Below are 20,616 nucleotides of genomic sequence, written 5' to 3'. Positions count from 1 at the left end.
TGAGAAGCCACCATACTTCCAGCTCCCAGCTTACTCCAATGGACTTTCTGTTTACAACAATCCACCCCCTCCCCACCCCCCCCCACCCCCTATAAAAAGAGCCTCCTCCGTTTCCTCTCCGGACGTGCCCGTGGTTGCGGTGGAGCCTGTGTGTCCTGGGTTGGGATTCTCTGCTAATACCAGAGCACCCCTTCTTTGCTGGTGGAACAGCGGGCAGTGTTACTGTTGACGTGAACACGATCTGCTTGCTAGAGGGCCCTTCGGTTTTCGCTCCTGCTTCGGGTTCTGGTTTTGACGCGTGCTGTACACACGGTGTTCCGTTTTTTAGGGAGGGAGGGAGAGTCCCAAACGGGCCGCACGGCGGGCGCGGGGCGCGGTGTCAGGCCCTGAAGTCGCGCCCCGAGCCGCCCGGCGCCCTGTCGCGTCGTGGTCTTCGCCGACGTCGTCACCGAGCTAGAATTCGCGTGCCGCGGAGTCCACCCCGCGAAGACGTGCAAGTCCTTGTTTTCGGCAGCTTCGCAAATGGTGCAGTTTGTCTGTTTTTCCTTGGTTGCCTGTGCTTTGGGTGACCTAGGAAACGCCTAATCCAAGGTCATGGAGACTCACACTCGAGTTTCCTTCTACACGTTTCACAGGTTGAGGTCTTGTGTTTAGGTCTGTGATCCACTTTGCATTAATTTTGTGTATTGTGTGAGGTAAGGGTACAACTTTATGCTATTGCATGTGGATGTCCAGTTGTTCCTGGACTGTTTGTTGAAAGACTTCTCATCAGGTTGTTGATTTTGTAGATTAATTGGGAAGTATTGACATCTTAGTATTTAATCTTTCAGTCCATGAAAATGGGATGTCCTTCCATTTATTTAGGTCTTTAATTTGTTTCAAAGATGTTTTATGATTTTCAGTGTAAAGTTTTGCACTCTTGTTACATTTATTCCTGAGTATCTTTTTCACGCTATTGTAAATCAAAGTGTTTTCTTGACTTCATTTTTGGATTGTTCATTACGAGTATATAGAAATACAATTGAGTTTTGTATGTGAATCTTGTATCCCGGAACTTTGCTGAACTCATTCATTAGTGCAAGGGTGTGTGTGTGTTTGTACTCCTTTGGGTTTTCTACTTACAGGATTGTGTCATCTGCAAAGTGAGACCATTTTACTTCTTCATTTCCCAAGTATTATAAAATGCCTTTTATTTTTCTTATTTCCTAATTGTTCTGAGTAGAACTTCCAGCACAATGTTGAATAGAAGTGGTCAGAACATATATTCATGTCTTATTCCTCATCTTAGAAGAAAAGCATTTAGTGTCACACCATTTTAAGTATGATATCAGCTGTGGAGTTTTGCAAACTCCTAGGTTGACTGGTTTTGTCATGAAAAGGTGTTGGATTTTGTCAAATGCTTTTTCTGCATCTATTGAGATGATTGTGTGGTGTCATCCTTTGTTCTATGAATATGGTGTATCACATCACCTGTGTTTTCATCCATTGAACCAACCTTGCAATCCTGGGATAAATTCCACTTGGTCATGGTGTAGAATCCTTTTTATATAATGATGGACTCAGTTTACTAGTTCTTTGTTGAAGATTTTTGCAACTATATTCATAAGGGATCTTGGTGTATAGTTTTGTGATATTTTCAACTGGCTTTGGTATCAGAGTAGTGCTGGTCTCACAGAATGAGTCAGGAAGTGTCCCTGCCATCTCCTGTTTTTTTGGAAGACTTTGTGAAGGATTGATATGAATTCGTTAAACATTGGATAGAATTCACTCATGAAGCCCTCTGGACCTGGGCGTTTCTTTGTGGGAAGTTGTAGGTTTTTTAAACTGCTCTCTCAATCCCTTGTTATAGATCTAGTCATAGTTTCTGTTTCTTCTTCAGTTTCAATGGTTTGTGTCTTTGGAGGAATCCATCCATTTCATCCAAGCTAACTTTTTATGCTGTTTCAGTTTTTTCATGTCAGAATTAAAAGCTGCATGTTTATTTTTTGTTTTCATGTGAAACTTCACCATCAGTCAAAAGCAGGGGGGCCTCCTTCCTGAACCCAGTCAGTGAGCGTTCACCCGGGAACAGGACCCAGGTGGAGCCACTGATTCTCGTGGCCCCTGTCCCCGCCATCTGTTGGCCTTTGGCACCAGATACTGTGGATCTGTCTGTAAAGTCCCTCGAACTCCTGTTCCTACAAAGAAGGGCAGATTCGTTTGTCACTTTCTGAATTCTACTTTGTGGAAAATAAATTGTAAGTTGTGACAAGCTGTTCTTTCCTGATAATTATGTTAGTGTCAATTGCTTCTAGGTTTTTACCTCCAATGGCCCAACTGTGATCATGCCCACCTGGTTCTGCTCTCGAGCATGGTTTTCCCACGTGGGCCCATTTGACGAGGGCGGACAGGTAAGTATGGGCCCCTTGTGGATCCCCTCCTCTCGGGCCAGGGGAGGCCCTGTCATCCCCTGGGTGTGAATCCCCCAGCCCTACCTGCTTGTGGGTGCTGTGCTCCCTCTGGGGATCCAGGGATTCAGAAAACATCTTCTGTGAAGGCCTTTCCAGCACTTCTCCTGCTGGCTGGGCTGAGCGTCCAGAGAGCATCTGGAGCCCTGGCACCCACTTGGGATTTCCACGTGAAGGCTGCAGGCGCCCAGGGCATCTGTGCCTGACTCACACCTGCCTGGCCCAGACCCCAGGCTTCCTCATCCTGGTTTAAAAGCTGTTTTTGGCAAAGTGCAGGATGTGGACGTTGTCCACATCCATGCTGCCTCTGGATGACCTTAGGAGAGGGGCCGGTGGCCCTGGGCTTTCTGGCCAAACTGGGATGGGCTCTTCCTCTAAATCCTCTCCTACCTGCGGGGCCCCACCTGCAGAGCTCAGCCCACACTGGTCTCTAGTGTGTGCCCCAGAAATGGGGACCCGGCCTCTAGCCTGCTCTCTCTGCCCCACCCCACAAACAGTCTTACAGTTAATGCTCCTACACCCAATTGAAAAGGAAATCTTAGGGTCAGTTTATTTTCCTTCAAACTTCCCTTAAATTAGGCTTTGAGAATGTGAGGTCCAGTCTCCGTGGTGGGAGTGAGTGGATCGGGTATGTGAGGGGCCCATCAGGCCTGCACTGTTGGACCTTTGATGAGGCCCCACACCACGCCCCTACCAACTGCTGGGCTGGGGGCAGGAGGGAGCCTGGACACAGACGCTGGCAGAGGGTCGGGGCCACGGGGTTCTTGGGGGTCTGGAGACCCCAGGCTGGGAGGCAGGGGTTGCGACTCAGGCCCAGGCTCCACCGCCTGCCCTGGGACCTTGGCCACTGTCCTTCTGCTCTGAGCCTACTTCCCTCCTGTCGAGGCAAGTCAGAGTCGGCCACATGGACCCTCAGCTCAGGGCCAACCCCACCCTGATCCCACCCAGCCCTTGCCTGTCATTTTGGAGGGAGAGCCTCCACCGCCCCACGTGCTGGACCGTGTCCCTCACAGCCACCAGACACACCCTCCAGGAATAGTGCCATTCTCACACATTTACCAGCCAGAGCCCCTGAGGGATCGGCCAGCAGCATCTGCGCCACGATGTAAACCAGGGGCCTGCCCCAAGCAGGTCTCCCCGCCGTGCCAGGCTGCCACCAGCACCACCTCGTGTCCCTAGGATTGGCCCGAGCAGGGAGCACGGGTGCCACCACCGGACCGTGCTTCTCCAGCCGTAGCCTGGGCCACACCTCACAGACACGTGAATCACCCTGCTCTGCACTGACCGACCTTCCCCTCTGCCCCCCTGCCCCCCTGCCGGGATGGGAGACCAGGTCACTTTGTCACAGAGGTGTGCCGATTCATGATTTTAGGGTGTTGGGCACCATCCCTGTGTTTCTGTTTCTCCCCCAAATTCATACAACTGGGAGAGAACTTGTACTCGTGTGGCACGACCCTGCCCAGGGGTCCCCAGTCTCAGGGGCCTCAGCTCCACCAGGGGCAGCAGGCGCCAAGGCAGGAGAGATGGCCGAGCTTTCTTTTTAGGGGGGCTTCTCAGCTAACAAGTTCTCCCTGACAGTATGCCAACGGGGTTGGTGAAGGGAAGCCCAGCAAGACTCCCCCCTTCTAGCAGGTGCTACAAAAAGCCACTGTTCTCATTGGAGCTGAATCCAAGCACCTGCTTTCATATTCTTCTGCAGAAAATAGCCCAGAAATGGGCATCAGGAGACATTCCCGGGGAAACACTGATAGAAAGATCTGACACATCCTTAACTCACAGCCCTGAGCAGTCTGAGGATTCAAAGTACATCAAGCCTTTTAGCTCAAAGTAATTCTTCCCGGAGAAGCAGCTGGGGGAAAAGAAAGCCCATCCATGGGGGCTTTGTATGGGGGCTCAGGGACCAGAGATCAGAGACCAGGCACCAAGGATCAGATATCAGGGGTCAGAGACCAGAGCAGAGTTCAGTGACCAGAGATCAGACTTCAGGCATCAGGGATCAGAGACCAGGGATCAGAAATCTGAATCAGAGATCAGATTTCGGGGACCAGAGATTGGAGACCAAAGATTAGAGACCATGCATCAGGGATCAGAGACCAGGGATGAGAGGTCAGGTACCAGATATCAGAGATCAAGGACCAGGGACTGGAGATCAGGGATCAGAGACCAAGGACCGGGGACCAGAGGTCAGAGATCAGGAACCTAGAGACCAGAGACCAGGGATCAGAGTTCAAGGACCAGAGACCAGAGATCAGGAGCCAATGATCAGAGATCGGGGACCAAGGATCAGAGATCATAGTTAAGGGACTATGGATCAGGGACCAGAGATTGGGGACCAGCGATCATATTTCAGGCACTAGGTATCAGAAATCAGAGATCAGGCACCAGGGACCAGAGAGCAGGGATCAGTGACCAGAGATTAGGGATCAGGGACTAGAGATCTGGGATCAGGAAGAAGGGACCAGGGGTCAGGGGCCAGGACTAGATCTGTGATGCGGCTGTGGCTGGAGCAAGTGGGGGGTCTAGGGCATAAAAAGGCAGATCACAGATGGCAGCAGAGCCCACCACCAGGACAAGAAGAACATCAAGTGTTTCCATCGTTCTTTAATGCCATTCCCAGAGAAAGAACACCTGAAGTTATTCATGGAGTGTGCTCCAAGGGGAACACAGAAGCCCTGAGAGCTGGCCATGGGTTTGGGGACTGATCCTCAGGTAATTCTCCGTGGGCCTTAGTGAAGAACCAAGGTCTATCCAGGGCCAAGAGCTTGCGGTTCCTACTCTGTGGACAGAAGGGCAAGTGGCTAAAGCAGCAGGAAACAGTCCAGGTGCTACATGATGTGGGGGTGACCAAGGTGTAGACCAGGGTGGCAGCAAGACTCCACAAGTGAGCTGGGCCCAAGGGGGCATGGAAACAGTGGCTGTGAGCGGGAACATGCAAGGTGGAAATGCACTTACAGAGGCAGTCTAGGAGGGGGACGGGAGTCTGAGATTTGGAGGCCGGTAAAGTCATGGCCCAGGATGGCATCCAGCCGCGGTAACCAGCGTCGGCTGCCAGGCTGAGGAATCTGAACGCCCCTGCTGGGCAACCAGTTCAGGCCCTTCCACAAAAAGAAAAGTAACAAAAGGGCCTCTTGTTGGTTCTGAACATGCCTTCTGAGAGCAGGCTGGCCTGGGTGGGAAGGGCTGGAGAAGGCTCGTCACAGCCACGGGCCGGACCGGAGGCCCAGAGAGGCTGGCCACACAACAGACACTTTTCCGATGTGCTTTTCTGATGGGAGGAGCCCCGGCTGGAGTTGCTACGTGAGAGGAGAGGCCGCCCGCCTCCCCCACCATGTGCAGCCCCCAGAATCCCTGCCAGAGGCTGAGGCTTCCCGCTTTTATTTGCATTTTCCAAGATGACTAAGGGTGTTGAACGATTTTTATGTGCCGATTGGCCATTTATTATATGAAGTGTCCAAATCTTTTGCCCACTTTCGAGTCGGTGGTTTTGCGGTTGTCAGGTTGTCGGTATTCTCTGTCAAGTACCCGCTTGTGGATGTTTCCTCCCATCTTGGTTTCTGTGTTCTGGGATGTCCTCACTTCCACTTGCTGCGCCGCCCAAGTTCTGTCCTGTGGGCTTTGGGGCAGTGAGGCTGTGGCTTCCATCCCCGGTTTGTCTGCTCTGTCCCTGCCCCACGGTGTGGCTCAGGCTGTCCCGCCCACGGCCTCCACATTGGGCACGGCCGTCATCTCTGCAGGGACAGCTACTCGGCCAACTGGAGCCAGGAGCCGCCACCCACTCTTGGGTTACTTAAATTCCTCTTGGTACTGAAGGTTTATATTTTGTTCTAGTGGTTATTTCTGTATTTGTCTCTTTCTATTTTTATTTTTTTAAGATTTTATTTATTTGAGAGAGAACATGTGAATGTGGGGAGGGGCAGAGGCAGAGGGACAAGCAGACCCCCTCTGAGCAGGGAGCCTGACGCGGGGCTCGATCCCATGACCCTGAGATCATGACCTGAGCCGAAATCAGGAGTCAGACGCTAAACCAACTGAGCCACCCAGGCGCTCCCTTTCTGTTTCTTTTTTGAATTCAATCCACCCTCTATTATTTTGGAGGTTTATTGAGGTGTAATTCATATACCATCCATTTCCTCTGTGAAAAGGTGCAGTTTGATGTATTCTAGCGAATCCACAGGCACCACTTCACCACCGTGTGCTGCCGGAGGGCCGTGTGCCTGAGAGCCGCGCACCTCGGCCAGCCGGGCCCGCACCCTCTGCCCCACCCTCCTCCACGACTCCTTCGTGCATCCTGGCCTTCTGACTTGGGGGCTTCCCTCACGCTCTCAGGTGCTGGGAGGGCTCAGTGTTGGTCTGTCTCATGGTTGGGGTCTTCTGTGTTGTGGGAACGTTTGGTTTTCTGCTTTCATCTCACACCAGCTCCATCCAGATGAAGACTTTCTGCATCCCTGCATTCTCGGGGTTCATGCAGTCCGCCCCCTCCTGCCACTGCAGGGAAGCGCAGCAGCTTTTCTGGGGTGTGTGGGGGCTGGCGTGAGGGGCGGTGGCCCGTTCTGTGCTTCCTTCTGTCCCATGAGATCCCAGTCCCCTTTCACAAGTCTCAGGGGTGTGCCTGCCCTGCCCGCTACATCCCCACCCACAGGACCATTCAGTGCACCCAGGAACCCCCCCGCCATGGGCTCAGCTACCCCAGCGTCCTTGGCTCCCCAGGCCGCGTCACTCTTGCCATTACGGCCTCTGTCTAGAGTTTTTGGCTGGCCAGAGGAGCCTGAGCTCTTGAGAACATGTGCCCGCCAGGGAGCCCACCAGGTGGGGAGGAGTGAAAACCGAGGAACTGTGAGTGGAGGGCCAGTGGAACAGACACCCCGCCTCGCCGCGAGCCGTGGTGCCCCAGTGCTGCCTTCAACTAAATTCTCACTTTCCTTCTTGCCAGAAATAAGGAAACCCTGAGGGTGAGTTCTTCCAGGTCATCAGAAGAAAGAGCACCTTTTTCCTAAAGCTGTAAAGTGTGCAGAGTTAAAATTTGCTCTTTAAAGGTACTTTTGGGGCGCCTGGGTGGCTCAGTCAGTTAAGCGTCTGCCTTCGGCTCAGGTCTTGATCCCAGGGTCCTGGGATCGAGCCCTGAGTTGGGCTCCCTGCCCCGCGGGAAGCCTGCTTCTCCCTCTCCATCTCCCTCTGCTGCTCCCCGCCATGCACCTCTCTCTCAAATAAATAAATAAGTCTTTTGTAAAAATAAAGGTGCCTTTGAAAATGCAGAGAATTAGAAAAAAAATACAAATCACCTGTGACCCTGTCACCACACAGCGGATCTGAGCTTCAGGCGTGGCTCCTTTGTGTTTATTTTACTGTGGACAGACTTTCAGCAGAGCTGGAAACAGTTGTGAAACTTGATTTTTAACATTTTACTATACATCTTTCATATTATCAGTCTCTGTAGAAACTAGTCCCTCAAGTCTGTCCGCCCCATGTCGGGAACGACAGTGTTCCTGACTCTCCCCACCATTAGCCAGACCGCTGTGGGGCGTCGCAGGGTCTGCCCCCGTGGCTCCCTTCAGCCTGCTTTGTCACTGCTGGGCGCACGTGGGGTCTTTCGGACGCCGGCTCGGGGTCGCCCTCGATAAAACCAAGTGTGTCTGAGATTCCTTGGCCAGGACTCCCAGGTCAGTGGTGGCTTTACAGAGCCAGATGGACAGACGTGGGCACTAACTAGCATTTCGGGGCCGGCTTTGGGACCAGGAGCCGAGTCAGGAAGTGCACCCCGTCCAGCTGACGTCCAGGTGTGGCTCACCTTTCCGGCAGTGTGCAGCAGTCGCCCTCCTGCTCAGCCAGCAGACGAGGTGTTCTGGTGCACTGCCGACCTGCTGAGACCTGGTGCAGGCGGCCAGTCTGGGGACGGGCTTGCCCGGTGCCGCTGGTAAGGTGGCACCTGCCCCGGGGGCTCCATCTCCCGAGGGCGCCCGGCCGCCAGGCTCTGCTGGGCCAGCTGTGCGACCTTCCTCTTGAGGAGACAGGCAAACCAGGCAGCAGCCCGGAGGCCCTGGAGAGGCCAAAGTTCAGTGCCATGGGCGTCACTGGACGCAGTCGGCTCGGCTGTGGGACTGGCGCTAAACTAAACGAAACCAAACGCGGCGCTTGCGAGCTGGCCCGGAGGTGGGACAGGCAGCAGTCAGGAAACCGGCCTTTGCCTGGGGCCACGTCTCCTGGTGCCATGGGTGCCCAGGCCCCAGCACCGCCGGGCTCTGCTCACTGGTACACTTGTAGTCCCGTGCTGTTGACGGCCAGGAAGGTGAGCCAGATCCAGACCCCTCCGCTCACCTGATTTTCCCTCTGAATTCAGGAAAGTCAAGGGGGCAGACCTGGTGTCTGGCTTCCCCTTCCGTTGTCAAGGCTGAGCTTGGCCGCCCGACTGGCTAGCAGGAGGGTGGGCGCTGAGTTCTCACAAGCCGGGGAAACCCAGGAGAAAGCTCTCGGGTCCCTGCAGAGCGGAGGCCCTCTCAGCGGGGAGGGCCGTTTCTCAGGCTGGAGGCGTACGCGAGGGTGATGCTGGCGGCTTTGGTCTGCCCCGTCAGCCCCTGCTTTTCACCATCAGCACCTCCTTGTCTTGAGATGACGTCCTTGTCTGCATGCTCGGTGGCTGGGCGCGTGGGTCGCTCGCTGGAACCTCGCACGTGAGGCCGGGGTGACGCCCCATCTCCAGTTGCCTGAATTAATGCACACGCGGGAAGCATTGGACGCAGGTGTGTCTTCTGTCGTGGGCAGAAACACCAGCAATGGTTGACGTTCTTTTGTGCCCTGCAGGGTGTGCCCGAGGACCTGCTGTTCTTCTACAACCACCTCAGAAAGGGCGGTGGGGTCGTCCGCGTGGACCAGAGCCTCCTCCTCTACCGCTACCACCCAAACGCTGCCACGCACTCTGTCCTCGAGTACGTAGGCCCCAAGGCTCCAGACACGGTTTGGGGGCCGGCGAGGTGCCAAGGTCGAGCATGAGGGGTCCAGGCCCAGGGTCGAGGGCGTGGGGCTGCCGAGGTCCAGGGCTGAGCATGAGGGCTCCAGGCCCAGGGTCGAGGGCGTGGGGCTGCCGAGGTCCAGGGTTGAGCACGAGGGGTCCAGGCCCAGGGTTGAGGGCGTGGGGCTGCCGAGGTCCAGGGTTGAGCACGAGGGGTCCAGGCCCAGGGTCGAGGGCGTGGGGCTGCCGAGGTCCAGGGTTGAGCACGAGGGGTCCAGGTCCAGGGTCGAGGGCGTGGGGCTGCCGAGGTCCAGGGTTGAGCACGAGGGGTCCAGGCCCAGGGTCGAGGGCGTGGGGCTGCCAAGGTCCAGGGTTGAGCACGAGGGGTCCAGGCCCAGGGTCGAGGGCGTGGGGCTGCCGAGGTCCAGGGTTGAGCATGAGGGGTCCAGGTCCAGGGTCAAGGGCGTGGGGCTGGCCGAGGTACGGGATGGAGAGTGCAGAGTTGCCGAGGTCTGAGCCACGTCAGTGGGGCAGACACAGGTCACCTGGGTCAGGTCTCTACCACAAGGCAGGAAATCTGGGAGCATGCCTGGTACGGGTGTGCAGAGCCTGTGGCCTTCATGGGGAAGCTGTCTCAGGGCCTGTGGACAGGGTTCCCGGGACAAAGGCTGTGTGTCTGTTCGCTTTTCTACGGCGAGGTAGGGCTCATGCACATGTGCCTGGGAAGTCTTGCTCTCCACTGCTGTGAGGTGTGCCAGGTGCGCGTCTGACTTGTTACTGGTGCCTCGGTGTGCCCTGTCTGTCCCCGCCAAGAGGGCCTGCCCGCTCCCTCTCGCCCTCCTCTGCCACCTGCCCGGCCCCCAGGTCCCCAGTAGCCGGTGGGCGCACTGCTGGGGCGGCAGGTGTGGAACACGGAGGCAGGTGTGTGTTCTTACTTCTTCAGCTTGAACTGTGTGTGCATGTCGCGTGTTTCTTACCATTACAAACGGGTGACCCCTTGGTGCCTTGCGGTTGTAACACTGCTCACTTTTGGGAACGGGAAGGAAGGGTGCACATTCATCTTTCCGAGGTGGGGTTAGCTGTGTTTCCCTGGAGGGTGTGAGACCCCTCGGGAGGTTGTGGCTTCCCACTGGGCAGCCTCTGTTTGGGGAGGTCTGACGTCTACCTACACTGAGGGGTGGGGTGCCGGTTTGTGCAGCGTCATCGGGGGGCCCCAGATCGACTCAGTAGGTCCTCGGACATTGGCATGTGTGTTGAAGTTCAGCTGCTTTGTTTTCCAGCTTTCAGCCAAAGAACTTGATTTTGGTTATTTACTGTTAAACCTGAACTTCTACACAGTAGCTTTAGTGGAGCATCATTGTTTGGGGTTTGTTGTCATGAAGCTGACTCAGTGCGAGTGTGATTTGCACCGTGGGGTAAAGGTCTCGTCACAGGAGGACAAAGCAGTCCCAGATGTGTGCGTGTACGTCTCATCAGTCTCCAGGCGCGTGAACAAAACCAGACAGAAGTAGACAAATTACAAATTACCTCCACAATTACAGTTGGAGGTTTTCAAGCCCATCTCAGTGACTGAGAGAAGCAGGGGAATTCTGCAAGGTCCAGAGGACTGGAATTAACCCCTTGACCTGACTGGCATTTACAGAACATGACACTCAGCTGCAGAATACATTCCTTTAAGGTGCAGGACAGACAACTCTGAATACATTTCAAATGATTAAAATCATACAAGGTATGTTTTATAACCACATAGAATTAAATTAGAAGTCATTAACATATCTTAAAAATCTAAAATATTTGGAAATGAAGCAACCAAGGGGAAAAAATCACAAAGGAAATAAAAAAAATTTAATTTGATGAAATTAAAATGGCATGTCCAAATCTGTGGAATTCACTAAAGCACACCATCTGCACATTTGCAACAACTAAAAATAGCAGTTAAGAAACATGTATGATGGCCTCAAAAATAAAACATTTGTGGGTAAATGTGACAAGGTGCGTATGTCCTCTGGAAACTACAAGAAAGTGCAGCGGGAAATTAAAGCCCATAACAGGGACTGAGGGACGCCACCTTCACGGGTTGGAAGATTGGGTGACTTTGGTATCAGTTCTCCCCAGACTGAGCTGTGGATTGAACTTCTTTGCAGAAATGATAACCTGATTCTTAAATTCACGTGGAAAATTAAAGGACCCAGAATGGCCTCAACAACCTTGAAAAGAGTAAAATTTGAGGACTCAGTTCCCAGGAAACATCAAGAGAGACCAGGGAAATGGAGAATCCAGAAACACATTGAAAATTGTACAATAGATTGATTTTCAACAAAGTCTCCAAAGGCATTTAATGGAAAAGGGAAGATATTTTCAACAAGTGGAACCACTGGATATCCACGTGGGAAAAGAAGGAAAGAACAAGAGTCTCATGCCATATAGAAACGCTCATTTTTTTTTTTAAAGATTTTATTTATTTATTTGACAGAGATAGAGTGAGAGCAGGAACACAAGCAGGGGGAGTGGGAGAGGGAGAAGCAGACTCCCCGCTGAGCAGGGAGCCCGATGTGGGGCTCGATCCCAGGATCCTGGGATCATGACCTGAGCCGAAGGCAGACGCTTAACGACTGAGCCACCCAGGCGCCCCATAGAAACGCTCATTTTAGTTGGATCTTTGATATAAACCTAGAAACAACTGGAATAGAAAGCTTCTAGAGGGAAACAGGGAACACCTTCACAACTTTGGGATCAGCAAAAACTTACCAGCAAGGACATGAGAATCATTAACCATTTAAAAAGTGATAAAGTGGATTTATCAAAATTAAAAACATTTGTTCATAAAAAGACACCATTAAGAACATGAGTGGCAAACTGCAGACTGAATGGGGATATTCACAATCCATGTGTCTGAAGGAGAACCAAGTAAGAGGCACGTAAAGAACCCCAGCAACAAAGACAGTGTCATCAAAATAGGCAAATACTTTATAATACATTTCACGAAACAATAATATGTAATATATAAATAATATAAATCCACTACACACCCAACAAGAGGGCTAAAATTAATATCTGCAAATTCCAAATGGTGGCAAGGGTGTGGATCTAGCAGAATGGTCACACACTGTTCCAGGACTGTAAATGGTACATCCCTCTCTGGAAAACTGGCACTTCTTTATTAAACTAATATCCCTGTGACCTAGCAATTCCATGTCTAGGTGTTTAATGCACAAGAAGTGAAAACATTGTTCAACGTATCACTATTAATATTGCCAAGAACTGGGAACCACCCAAATGTCCATCAAGTGAATGGAGGTTGTAATGGAATGCTGCTCAGCATTAAAAGAGGGATGAATGCCAAAGCAGTTTGCTTACTGAAGAAGCAAGGCGCAAGGGCATGCACGTTGTGGGATTCCGCTCACACGAAGCACTCCAACAGGCAGGATTCGTCTCTGCCATTCGTAATGACAACTAGTCCATACAGGAATTCCAGCAAGTGTGCGCTAATAGAAAATTAGAACCAGTGTTGGGTGATAGAACTAGATAGAAATTAGATCTGTGAGGTGTGGGACTTCCGGGATCTCCTGCAGGCTGTGAGGTGTGAGACTTCGGGGATCTCCTGCAGAGCGTGAGGTGTGGGATTTCGGGGATCTCCTGCAGGCTGTGAGGTGTGGGATTTCGGGGATCTGCAGACTGTGAGGTGTGGGACTTCGGGGATCTCCTGCAGAGCGTGAGGTTTGGGATTTTGGGGATCTGCAGGCTGTGAGGTGTGGGACTTCGGGGATCTCCTGCAGAGCATGAGGTGTGGGACGTCGGGGATCTCCTTGCAGAGTGTGGGGTGTGGGACTTCGGGGATCTGCAGGCTGTGAGGTGTGGGACTTTGGGGATCTCCTCTGTCGTCATCATCATGAATGTTCCTGTCTCTGTGTTCCAATGTTAGATTCTCTGAAGACACATTGAAGGGATCTCTCTGTAGGAATTGGTGGTGGCCCATGCTGTGGCAGAAGCCTGTGTGTCCAGGAAGGGCCAGGCCACAGGCAACTGGGCTTTGTCCCCACAAGTCCTCATCTTGTTCGCGTGGGATCAGTCTCTTTTATGTTGAGCGGTTTCTTTCTTTTTTGCAGCGTGAGGCTTTGCCACCCACAACACAAAAGAAGTGATCTCATGTAGTTTCTGTACTGGATTAAAATCTTTGTGCTGTGAGTGGCAAAACCTCACAGAGTAATGAGCTTTAATTACACCTTCAGGCTTGTTGAGAATTGAATTTCTTCAAACTCTCTGCCCAGAAGCCCTCCTGTGAAAGCACTCCCTGGTTGCTGTTCTTTCTGTTTTAAACCAAGAACGGTCAGCATTTACATCGTTCATTATGAAATACTTAAGACATCCAGAGACAGAGACACGGAGGACCGACGTCCTGCGCCCGGCTGCCTTTCCCAGCCCCTCAGCAAGGCCAGCGCTGTCCGGGGTGTGAGCGGTGTCTCCCTGAACAATATGCATTACCTGTTTAAAAACGTCATGTCCACAGTAGCATTCTGCCTTTCTCCCCGAAAACTGCTTTTCCGTTCAGCCTCTCGGTTGCCCCTTCATGCGTGACCTCAGGGTGCTGCCTGTCTCCAGGCCACCTCCTGCCAAGGCCTTTCTGCGTCCTGCTTGCGGAGCGGGGCTGACTCCAGCCGGGCCGGCACACCCCGCATTCTGCGTCGGGGCCGCGGCCACCAGGGGGCACGTCTGTGGGTTTGGGGAAACCGCTCCGCTCGCTGCAGCCCCTGCGGGGGGACACTGCTGCCGTGCAGCAAGGAAGGAGACTCTTGAGGAATCTTCCTGATTGGGTCAGAACTTAAAAGCACCAGGAAAGATGGCATTCCTGAGCAGGAACAGGGCCGGTGGCCGGAAGTGCTTTGTGGCCCACAAAGCAGGTGTGTTTGTGGCCATCTCTAAATTGTGTCGGCTCATCATCTACAGTGTCGCCAGAGCAGGCCCCGCAGCCCCCCAGCGGGCGCCTGAGCTCCTGGGGTCTGGACTGGGGCCCGCCTTTCCCTTGGTCACGTCCACAGACCCCTCGAGACATCGTGATGGGCATTTCCTTCAATCTGCACCTCACACTGAGGAGCACGGACTATTTAAGAGAAGGAATTACTCGAGAAGTGTCACGACCCTGTGCTGACAACTCCACCAGGGCTGGGGACAGGAGAGGAAGCCGCTGCTGAGCCGCGCGCGCGGCGCACATCCCTCTACTGGTGGGGACCCCACACAGTGCTTCCTGACACGGGCTGCCCCGGCACATCCTCCGCCTGAAAGGCGAAAACCGTTAGCAGTGACTACCCGAAGCTCCCTGTCCCTTCGTCGTCCTCAGGATTTCCCATTCACCAGAACTCACGTGCACGTCCCTGGTCTTTTGTTCTTAAACTTCCGCTTCTTGGGTGTTGCCAGAGCTGCGCGTGCCTGGCCGTGGGCTGGACCGTCTGGAGCTGGTGGGATGCTCTGGAAGCGCTAACGGCCGGGATCGGGGAGCTACTCACCCGCCAGCCCCGGTGCGCCCACGGCCCAGCCGTCAGAACACCTGGCGGTCTGGGCAGCTTCTGCAGGAAGCGGAGCCGTGAGACCTCGCACCCGAGCTCACCGGACGTCAGGGTGGCTGCATCCCCCTCAGGCTCCCCAGGGTCTGTGCCTGGCATCCCTCAGGGCCTCTGAGTACATGGACGTGAGAACAGCACATCCTAGGGTCCACGTGGGGCTGTGAGGGCGGGTGAGGCAGTGCGAGCGCGGTTCGTTTGTTCATTCCCTCATTCATTTATCAAGCCAGTACCTCGTGAGCTCTGGAGAGGAGGTCCCCAGAACATGCCCTGCTGTGCCCAGGGCTGGGTGGGGAGGAAGGTCTGGGCGCAGCTAGAGGCCCTGCCCACCTGGTTCACCCGCCCCACTCCCCCCCCAGGACCACCATCTGGACCCACCGTGTCCGCTTCCTGGAAGAACGGGTCCTGCCGCACTGGGCAGCTTTCACCATCTGGAACGCGGGCAGGCAGGGCCGCCGGCTTTACCGCAGCCTGACGGCCGGGACACGACGCAAGGTGGGCCCCCCTCCATCCAGCCCAGCAGCTCTGTCCCCCCGGGCCCCCCGTCCCTGAGGCTGGTGTCCTGTGCCCCCCCAGGTGGTTGCCTTCTGTGACGTGGACGAGAACAAGATCAGGAAAGGCTTCTATTGCCACGAGGACTCTCAGGTGTGTGAGACCCAGGACCCCAGGGAAGGCCTCAGTCCCACATGGGTTGCTCACACCACCCCTAGCTCTGTCCCAGGGGACAAGGAGGGGCCACTGCCCAGAACCTTCCTCCTTGGGGAAGGCCACCTGTGTCTGGACAGCTGCCAGGCCCAGCAGCAGTGGCCCCCATCTCCTGGGGGTCTCGGGCCCCAGAGTGGCCTGTGTCCCCGCCTGGCCCAGGTCTGTGCATCTGCCGTGCACCTCGGAGCTGGGCAGGGGTGAGGGGTCGGTCCAGCATGGCAGGGCGTCCCGTGGGACTAGCATGGACCCCAGCCCACAACACCTCTTGTTTCTCAGGAAAGGCCTAAGCCTCGGGTTCCAATCCTGCACTTCCGAGCTGCCCAGCCACCCTTCGTCATCTGCGTGAAGCTGGTAAGTGTCAGCCATGGCCGTGGCGGGGGTCACACGACCGTGTGGCTGGTACAGGCCCCCAGTTGTGGGATCACGGACGTCTGACATGCAGCCAGACATCCATGCCCTTGGTTTGGGCCACCGGTCTCAAGCTGTACACTAGGGCGGGAGGCTGCCCAGGATGTTGGAAGAGGCCACCATGGTGCCCTCAAAAAATGGGCTGCATTTCTGTAAGAGCAACATTTTTTTGGAAACTTGCTAAGTGCCAGACCTGGGGCACATTCCGGGGGCTCATCAGGTGCTCTGGCAGAGACGAGGGGCTGTGGGCAGTAAAAGCGTCACTGAGAAGCACCTCTGACCAAGCACCACGGCCTCTGCCCCCAGGGCTGTCCGGAGACTTTCCCCCCGTATCCTTGCCTTTTCCCTTGAGGTCACAGGGGCATGGGTGCCGGGCTGTGCTGCGCCCGCCTCTCAGCTCCGTTGGGGTCACACGGCGTGAGGCCTGGGGCACGAGGCCGGTCTGCTTGCCCGTGTCAGGCTGGCCTGTGTGGCCGGATGACTGAATTCCTCATTCCCGACTAACATCCCACATCTGACCGCGGGCCTGGTCATTTCCGGCCTGGCGACGGCACAGCTGTGACGTTCCTGTGACTTTGGAGCAGATGTGAAGGGTCTCGGAAGGTGCCCTCCATGCACGCATGTTCGTGAGGCCACGCGAGGGCTCGTCCCAGCCTATCCCGCCGGACAAGGGCTCAGTTGGGCGGTGCCCTCGGGCGCCTCTGGCCTTGTAATTTCCAGGAGCTCTGCACACTCTGGTGCCAGTCCTTCCTCGGTTGGAGTGGCAAATACTTTTTCCCACGTGAGACTTGCCTTTTCACAGGTTCTTCCAGAAAAAGCTTTTTTGAAGATTGATTTTATTTATTTGAGAGAGAGAGCGAGCACAAGCAGGGGGAGTGGCAGAGGGAGAAGCAGGCTTCCCGCTGAGCAGGGAGCCCGATGTGGGACTCAATCCCAGGACCCTGGGATCATGACCTGAGCCGAAGGCAGACGCTCAGCAACTGAGCCACCCAGGCGTCCCAGATAAAGTTACTTTTAACGCAGCGGCGTTCATCAACATTTTCCTTACGATGAACACTTTTAGTGTCCTCTTTAGGAAATCGTTCTTCATGGTCAGAAAGGCATATTCTCGTGTACACACACATACAAATGTAAAGTGTCATCTTTTACTTTGGAGTCCCAGCTACGGGGCCAGTTTGGCTCAGCCCTGCCCCAGTGGGTCCCCCAGAGGGGATGGGGGCTGATGGGTGGCAAGGGCCCTGTGCTTTCTGCTGGGGGTCGTGGGGGACACACACGGCCACTTCACCAGCTTCCAACCGTGAGATTGGGCTGGAACCTCAGTCACCAGACACCAGAAGCCTTCATGGAGGCAGCAGCTTTTGCAGAAGGGAGGCAGAGTCTGTCAACATCAGGGAGGAGACCCGCAGGACACGCCTGCCCATCCCTGCGTCCAGCCTTGGGCTCAAGGACATAAGCCTGCACACAGCAGGACTAGAACAAACCTGTGGAGGGAGGCAGGGAGGGGAGCATCCCTCTTCATTGGTGGCTGGTTAAGACCCCAACCTCTTTGGCATTGACTGGACTTAGCTGCCCACCATGTCTGTGCAGGGCATCAGGCAGGACGGTGCCCCCACGGAGGGCGACCCCGCCAGGCTGTGACCCCAGAATGCGGACGTTGGTCCGGCAGGGGCAGTGGCCCGAGAAGGGCCCCAGGCGGGGCAGGAGGCGCGGCTTCGAGAGGCTGGACTCTGCCCTTTGCTATGGGGCCACTTTGGGGAAGCCCCCCAACTGTGGGAGAGGCTGTCCGGGCTGGCCGTGAGGCAGACTCACTCAGGGCCCCTGGGCCATGGCCGGGCCCGCAATCCAGCCCCGTGGAACCGTGAGAGGCCAACATGTGTCGTCCCAGGCTGCTCGCCTGGCGGGGGCTCATTCCACAGCAGCAGGTGACCAACTTCTAAGGCCCACGGTGGCGAAACTGTCAGAAAAGAACAAGCCAGCCGGGCGGTTAGAGCAGTGCGGCCTTGAGCGTTCGTGTGTAGCTCCGTGTGAACGTGTGCCCGGGAGAGGACGTGCGGGGTCACAGGGTAACCATGTTTTGGGAACCACCGGTTTTCCACAATGGTTGCACCAATTTACACTCCCACCCGCCGCGCAAGGGCACCAGCATCTCCACACGTAGTCACTCATTGAGGTGATGATGTTGCGTTTCCCTAACACCCAGCGATGCTGGGGATCCTTTCATCGGCTTGTTGGCCACGTGGGTATCGTCTTTGGAGAAATGTCTGTGCAGGTCCTTTGCCCGTTTTTTATCTGGGTTTTGTCTCATGAAGCCATAACGGTTCTTTGTATGTTCTAGATGCGGTGCAAACACCTCCCGTTCTGCACGTTCTCTCTTCACTTTCTTGATGGGGTCCTTTGACGTACAAAAGTATTTAATTTTGATAAAGTCCAATTTATCTGGTTTTAACTTGGGTGCTCATGTTTTCGGTGCTGTAGCTAAGACACCATCGCCAAATCCAGGACCGCGAACATGTACCCCCATGCTTCCTTCGAAGATTTCGCAGTCCCGGCTCTGGGTTAGCGTGTGGCGTGTGGGAGGCGGCCAGCCCCGTTCTTGAGCTCGTAGCTGTCCGGGCACCGCGCGGCCAGGGCAGCTCCTGTCCCAGACGTCACCCTGAAGTTGTGTTCTGCTTGAACCGCCACGTAATACATTACCATGAGCTAGCCTCATACAATACACACTTTTTTAGATTTTTAAATTTATTTATTTGAGAGAGAGAGCGCACACATGGTGGGGGCAGGGGGAGAGAATCTCAGGCTCCCCGCTGAGCAGGGAGTCCTACACGGGGCTCAGTCCCACGACCCTGAGATCATGACCTGAGCCAAAACCAAGAGGAGGACTCTTTTTTTTTTTTTTTTTTAATTTTTTTTATTGTTATGTTAATCCCCATACATTACATCATTAGTTTTAGATATAGTGTTCCATGATTCATTGTTTGTGCATAACACCCAGTGCTCCATGCAGAACGTGCCCTCCTCAATACCCATCACCAGGCTAACCCATCCTCCCAACCCCCTCCCCTCTAGAACCCCCAGTTTGTTTTTCAGAGTCCATCGTCTCTCATGGTTCTTCTCCCCCTCCGATTTCCCCCCCTTCATTCTTCCCCTCCTGCTACATTCTTCTTCTTCTTTTTTTCTTTCTTAACATATATTGCATTATTTGTTTCAGAGGTACAGATCTGAGATTCAACAGTCCTGCACAATTCACAGCGCTTACCAGAACACATACCCTCCCCAGTGTCCATCACCCAGTCACCCCATCCCTCCCACCCCACCCCCCACTCCAGCAACCCTCAGTTTGTTTCCTGAGATTAAGAATTCCTCATATCAGTGAGGTCATATGATACATGTCTTTCTCTGTTTGACTTATTTCGCTCAGCATAATACCCTCCAGTTCTATCCACGTCGTTGCAAATGGCAAGATCTTATTCCTTTTGATGGCTGCATAATATTCCATTGCATATATATACCACATCTTCTTTATCCATTCATCTGTTGATGGACATCTTGGCTCTTTCCACAGTTTGGCTATTGTGGACATTGCTGCTATAAACATCGGGGTGCACGTAGCCTTTCGGGTCCCTACTTTTGTATCTTTGGGGTAAATACCCAGTAGTGCAATTGCTGGATCATATGGTAGCTCTATTTTCAACTTTTTGAGGAACCTCCATACTGTTTTCCAGAGTGGCTGCACCAGCTTGCATTCCCACCAACAGTGTAGGAGGGTTCCCCTTTCTCCGCATCCCCGCCAACATCTGTCATTTCCTGACTTGTTAATTTTAGCCATTCTGACTGGTGTGAGGTGGTATCTCATTGAGGTTTTGATTTGGATTTCCCTGATGCCGAGCGATATTGAACACTTTTTCATGTGTCTGTTGGCCATTTGGATGTCTTCTTTGGAGAAATGTCTGTTCATGTCTTCTGCCCATTTCTTGATTGGATTCTTTGTTCTTTTGGTGTTGAGTTTGATGAGTTCTTTATAGATTTTGGATACTAGCCCTTTATCTGATATGTCATTTGCAAATATCTTCTCCCATTCTGTCAGTTGTCTTTTGGTTTTGTTGACTGTTTCCTTTGCTTTGCAAAAGCTTTTTATCTTGATGAAGTCCCAATAGTTCATTTTTGCCCTTGCTTCCCTTGCCTTTGGCGATGTTTCTAGGAAGAAGTTGCTGCGGCTGAGGTCGAAGAGGTTGCTGCCTGTGTTCTCCTTTAGGATTTTGATGGACTCCTGTCTCACATTGAGGTCTTTCAACCATTTGGAGTCTATTTTTGTGTGTGGTGTAAGGAAATGGTCCAGTTTCATTCTTCTGCATGTGGCTGTCCAATTTTCCCAACACCATTTGTTGAAGAGACTGTCTTTTTTCCATTGGACATTCTTTCCTGCTTTGTCGAAGATTAGTTGACCATAGAGTTGAGGGTCCATTTCTGGGCTCTCTATTCTGTTCCATTGATCTATGTGTCTGTTTTTGTGCCAGTACCATACTGTCTTGATGATGACAGCTTTGTAGTAGAGCTGGAA

At 53.7% G+C, this 20,616-nt stretch overlaps 1 protein-coding gene across 9 annotated transcripts in view; it reads left to right on the top strand.

Annotated features, from left to right (window-relative positions):
- The window catches only part of QTGAL (queuosine-tRNA galactosyltransferase), a 118,189-nt gene that overhangs the window by 86,802 nt on the left and 10,771 nt on the right, over positions 1-20,616 (top strand). For all 9 annotated transcript variants that reach the window (XM_036092920.2, XM_036092898.2, XM_078066314.1 and 6 more), the window contains 5 exons: positions 2,295-2,390; positions 9,243-9,367; positions 15,305-15,440; positions 15,522-15,590; positions 15,927-16,001. In XM_036092920.2, coding sequence (XP_035948813.1) covers positions 2,295-2,390; positions 9,243-9,367; positions 15,305-15,440; positions 15,522-15,590; positions 15,927-16,001 — 501 coding nt within the window. The remainder of the gene's footprint in view (positions 1-2,294; positions 2,391-9,242; positions 9,368-15,304; positions 15,441-15,521; positions 15,591-15,926; positions 16,002-20,616) is intronic.

This window comes from Halichoerus grypus, chromosome 2, assembly GCF_964656455.1.
Source record: "Halichoerus grypus chromosome 2, mHalGry1.hap1.1, whole genome shotgun sequence".
In the NCBI taxonomy this organism is placed as follows: Eukaryota; Metazoa; Chordata; class Mammalia; order Carnivora; family Phocidae; genus Halichoerus; species Halichoerus grypus.
Note: the sequence above shows the minus strand (reverse complement) of the source record. Positions and strands in the feature narration are given on the sequence as shown.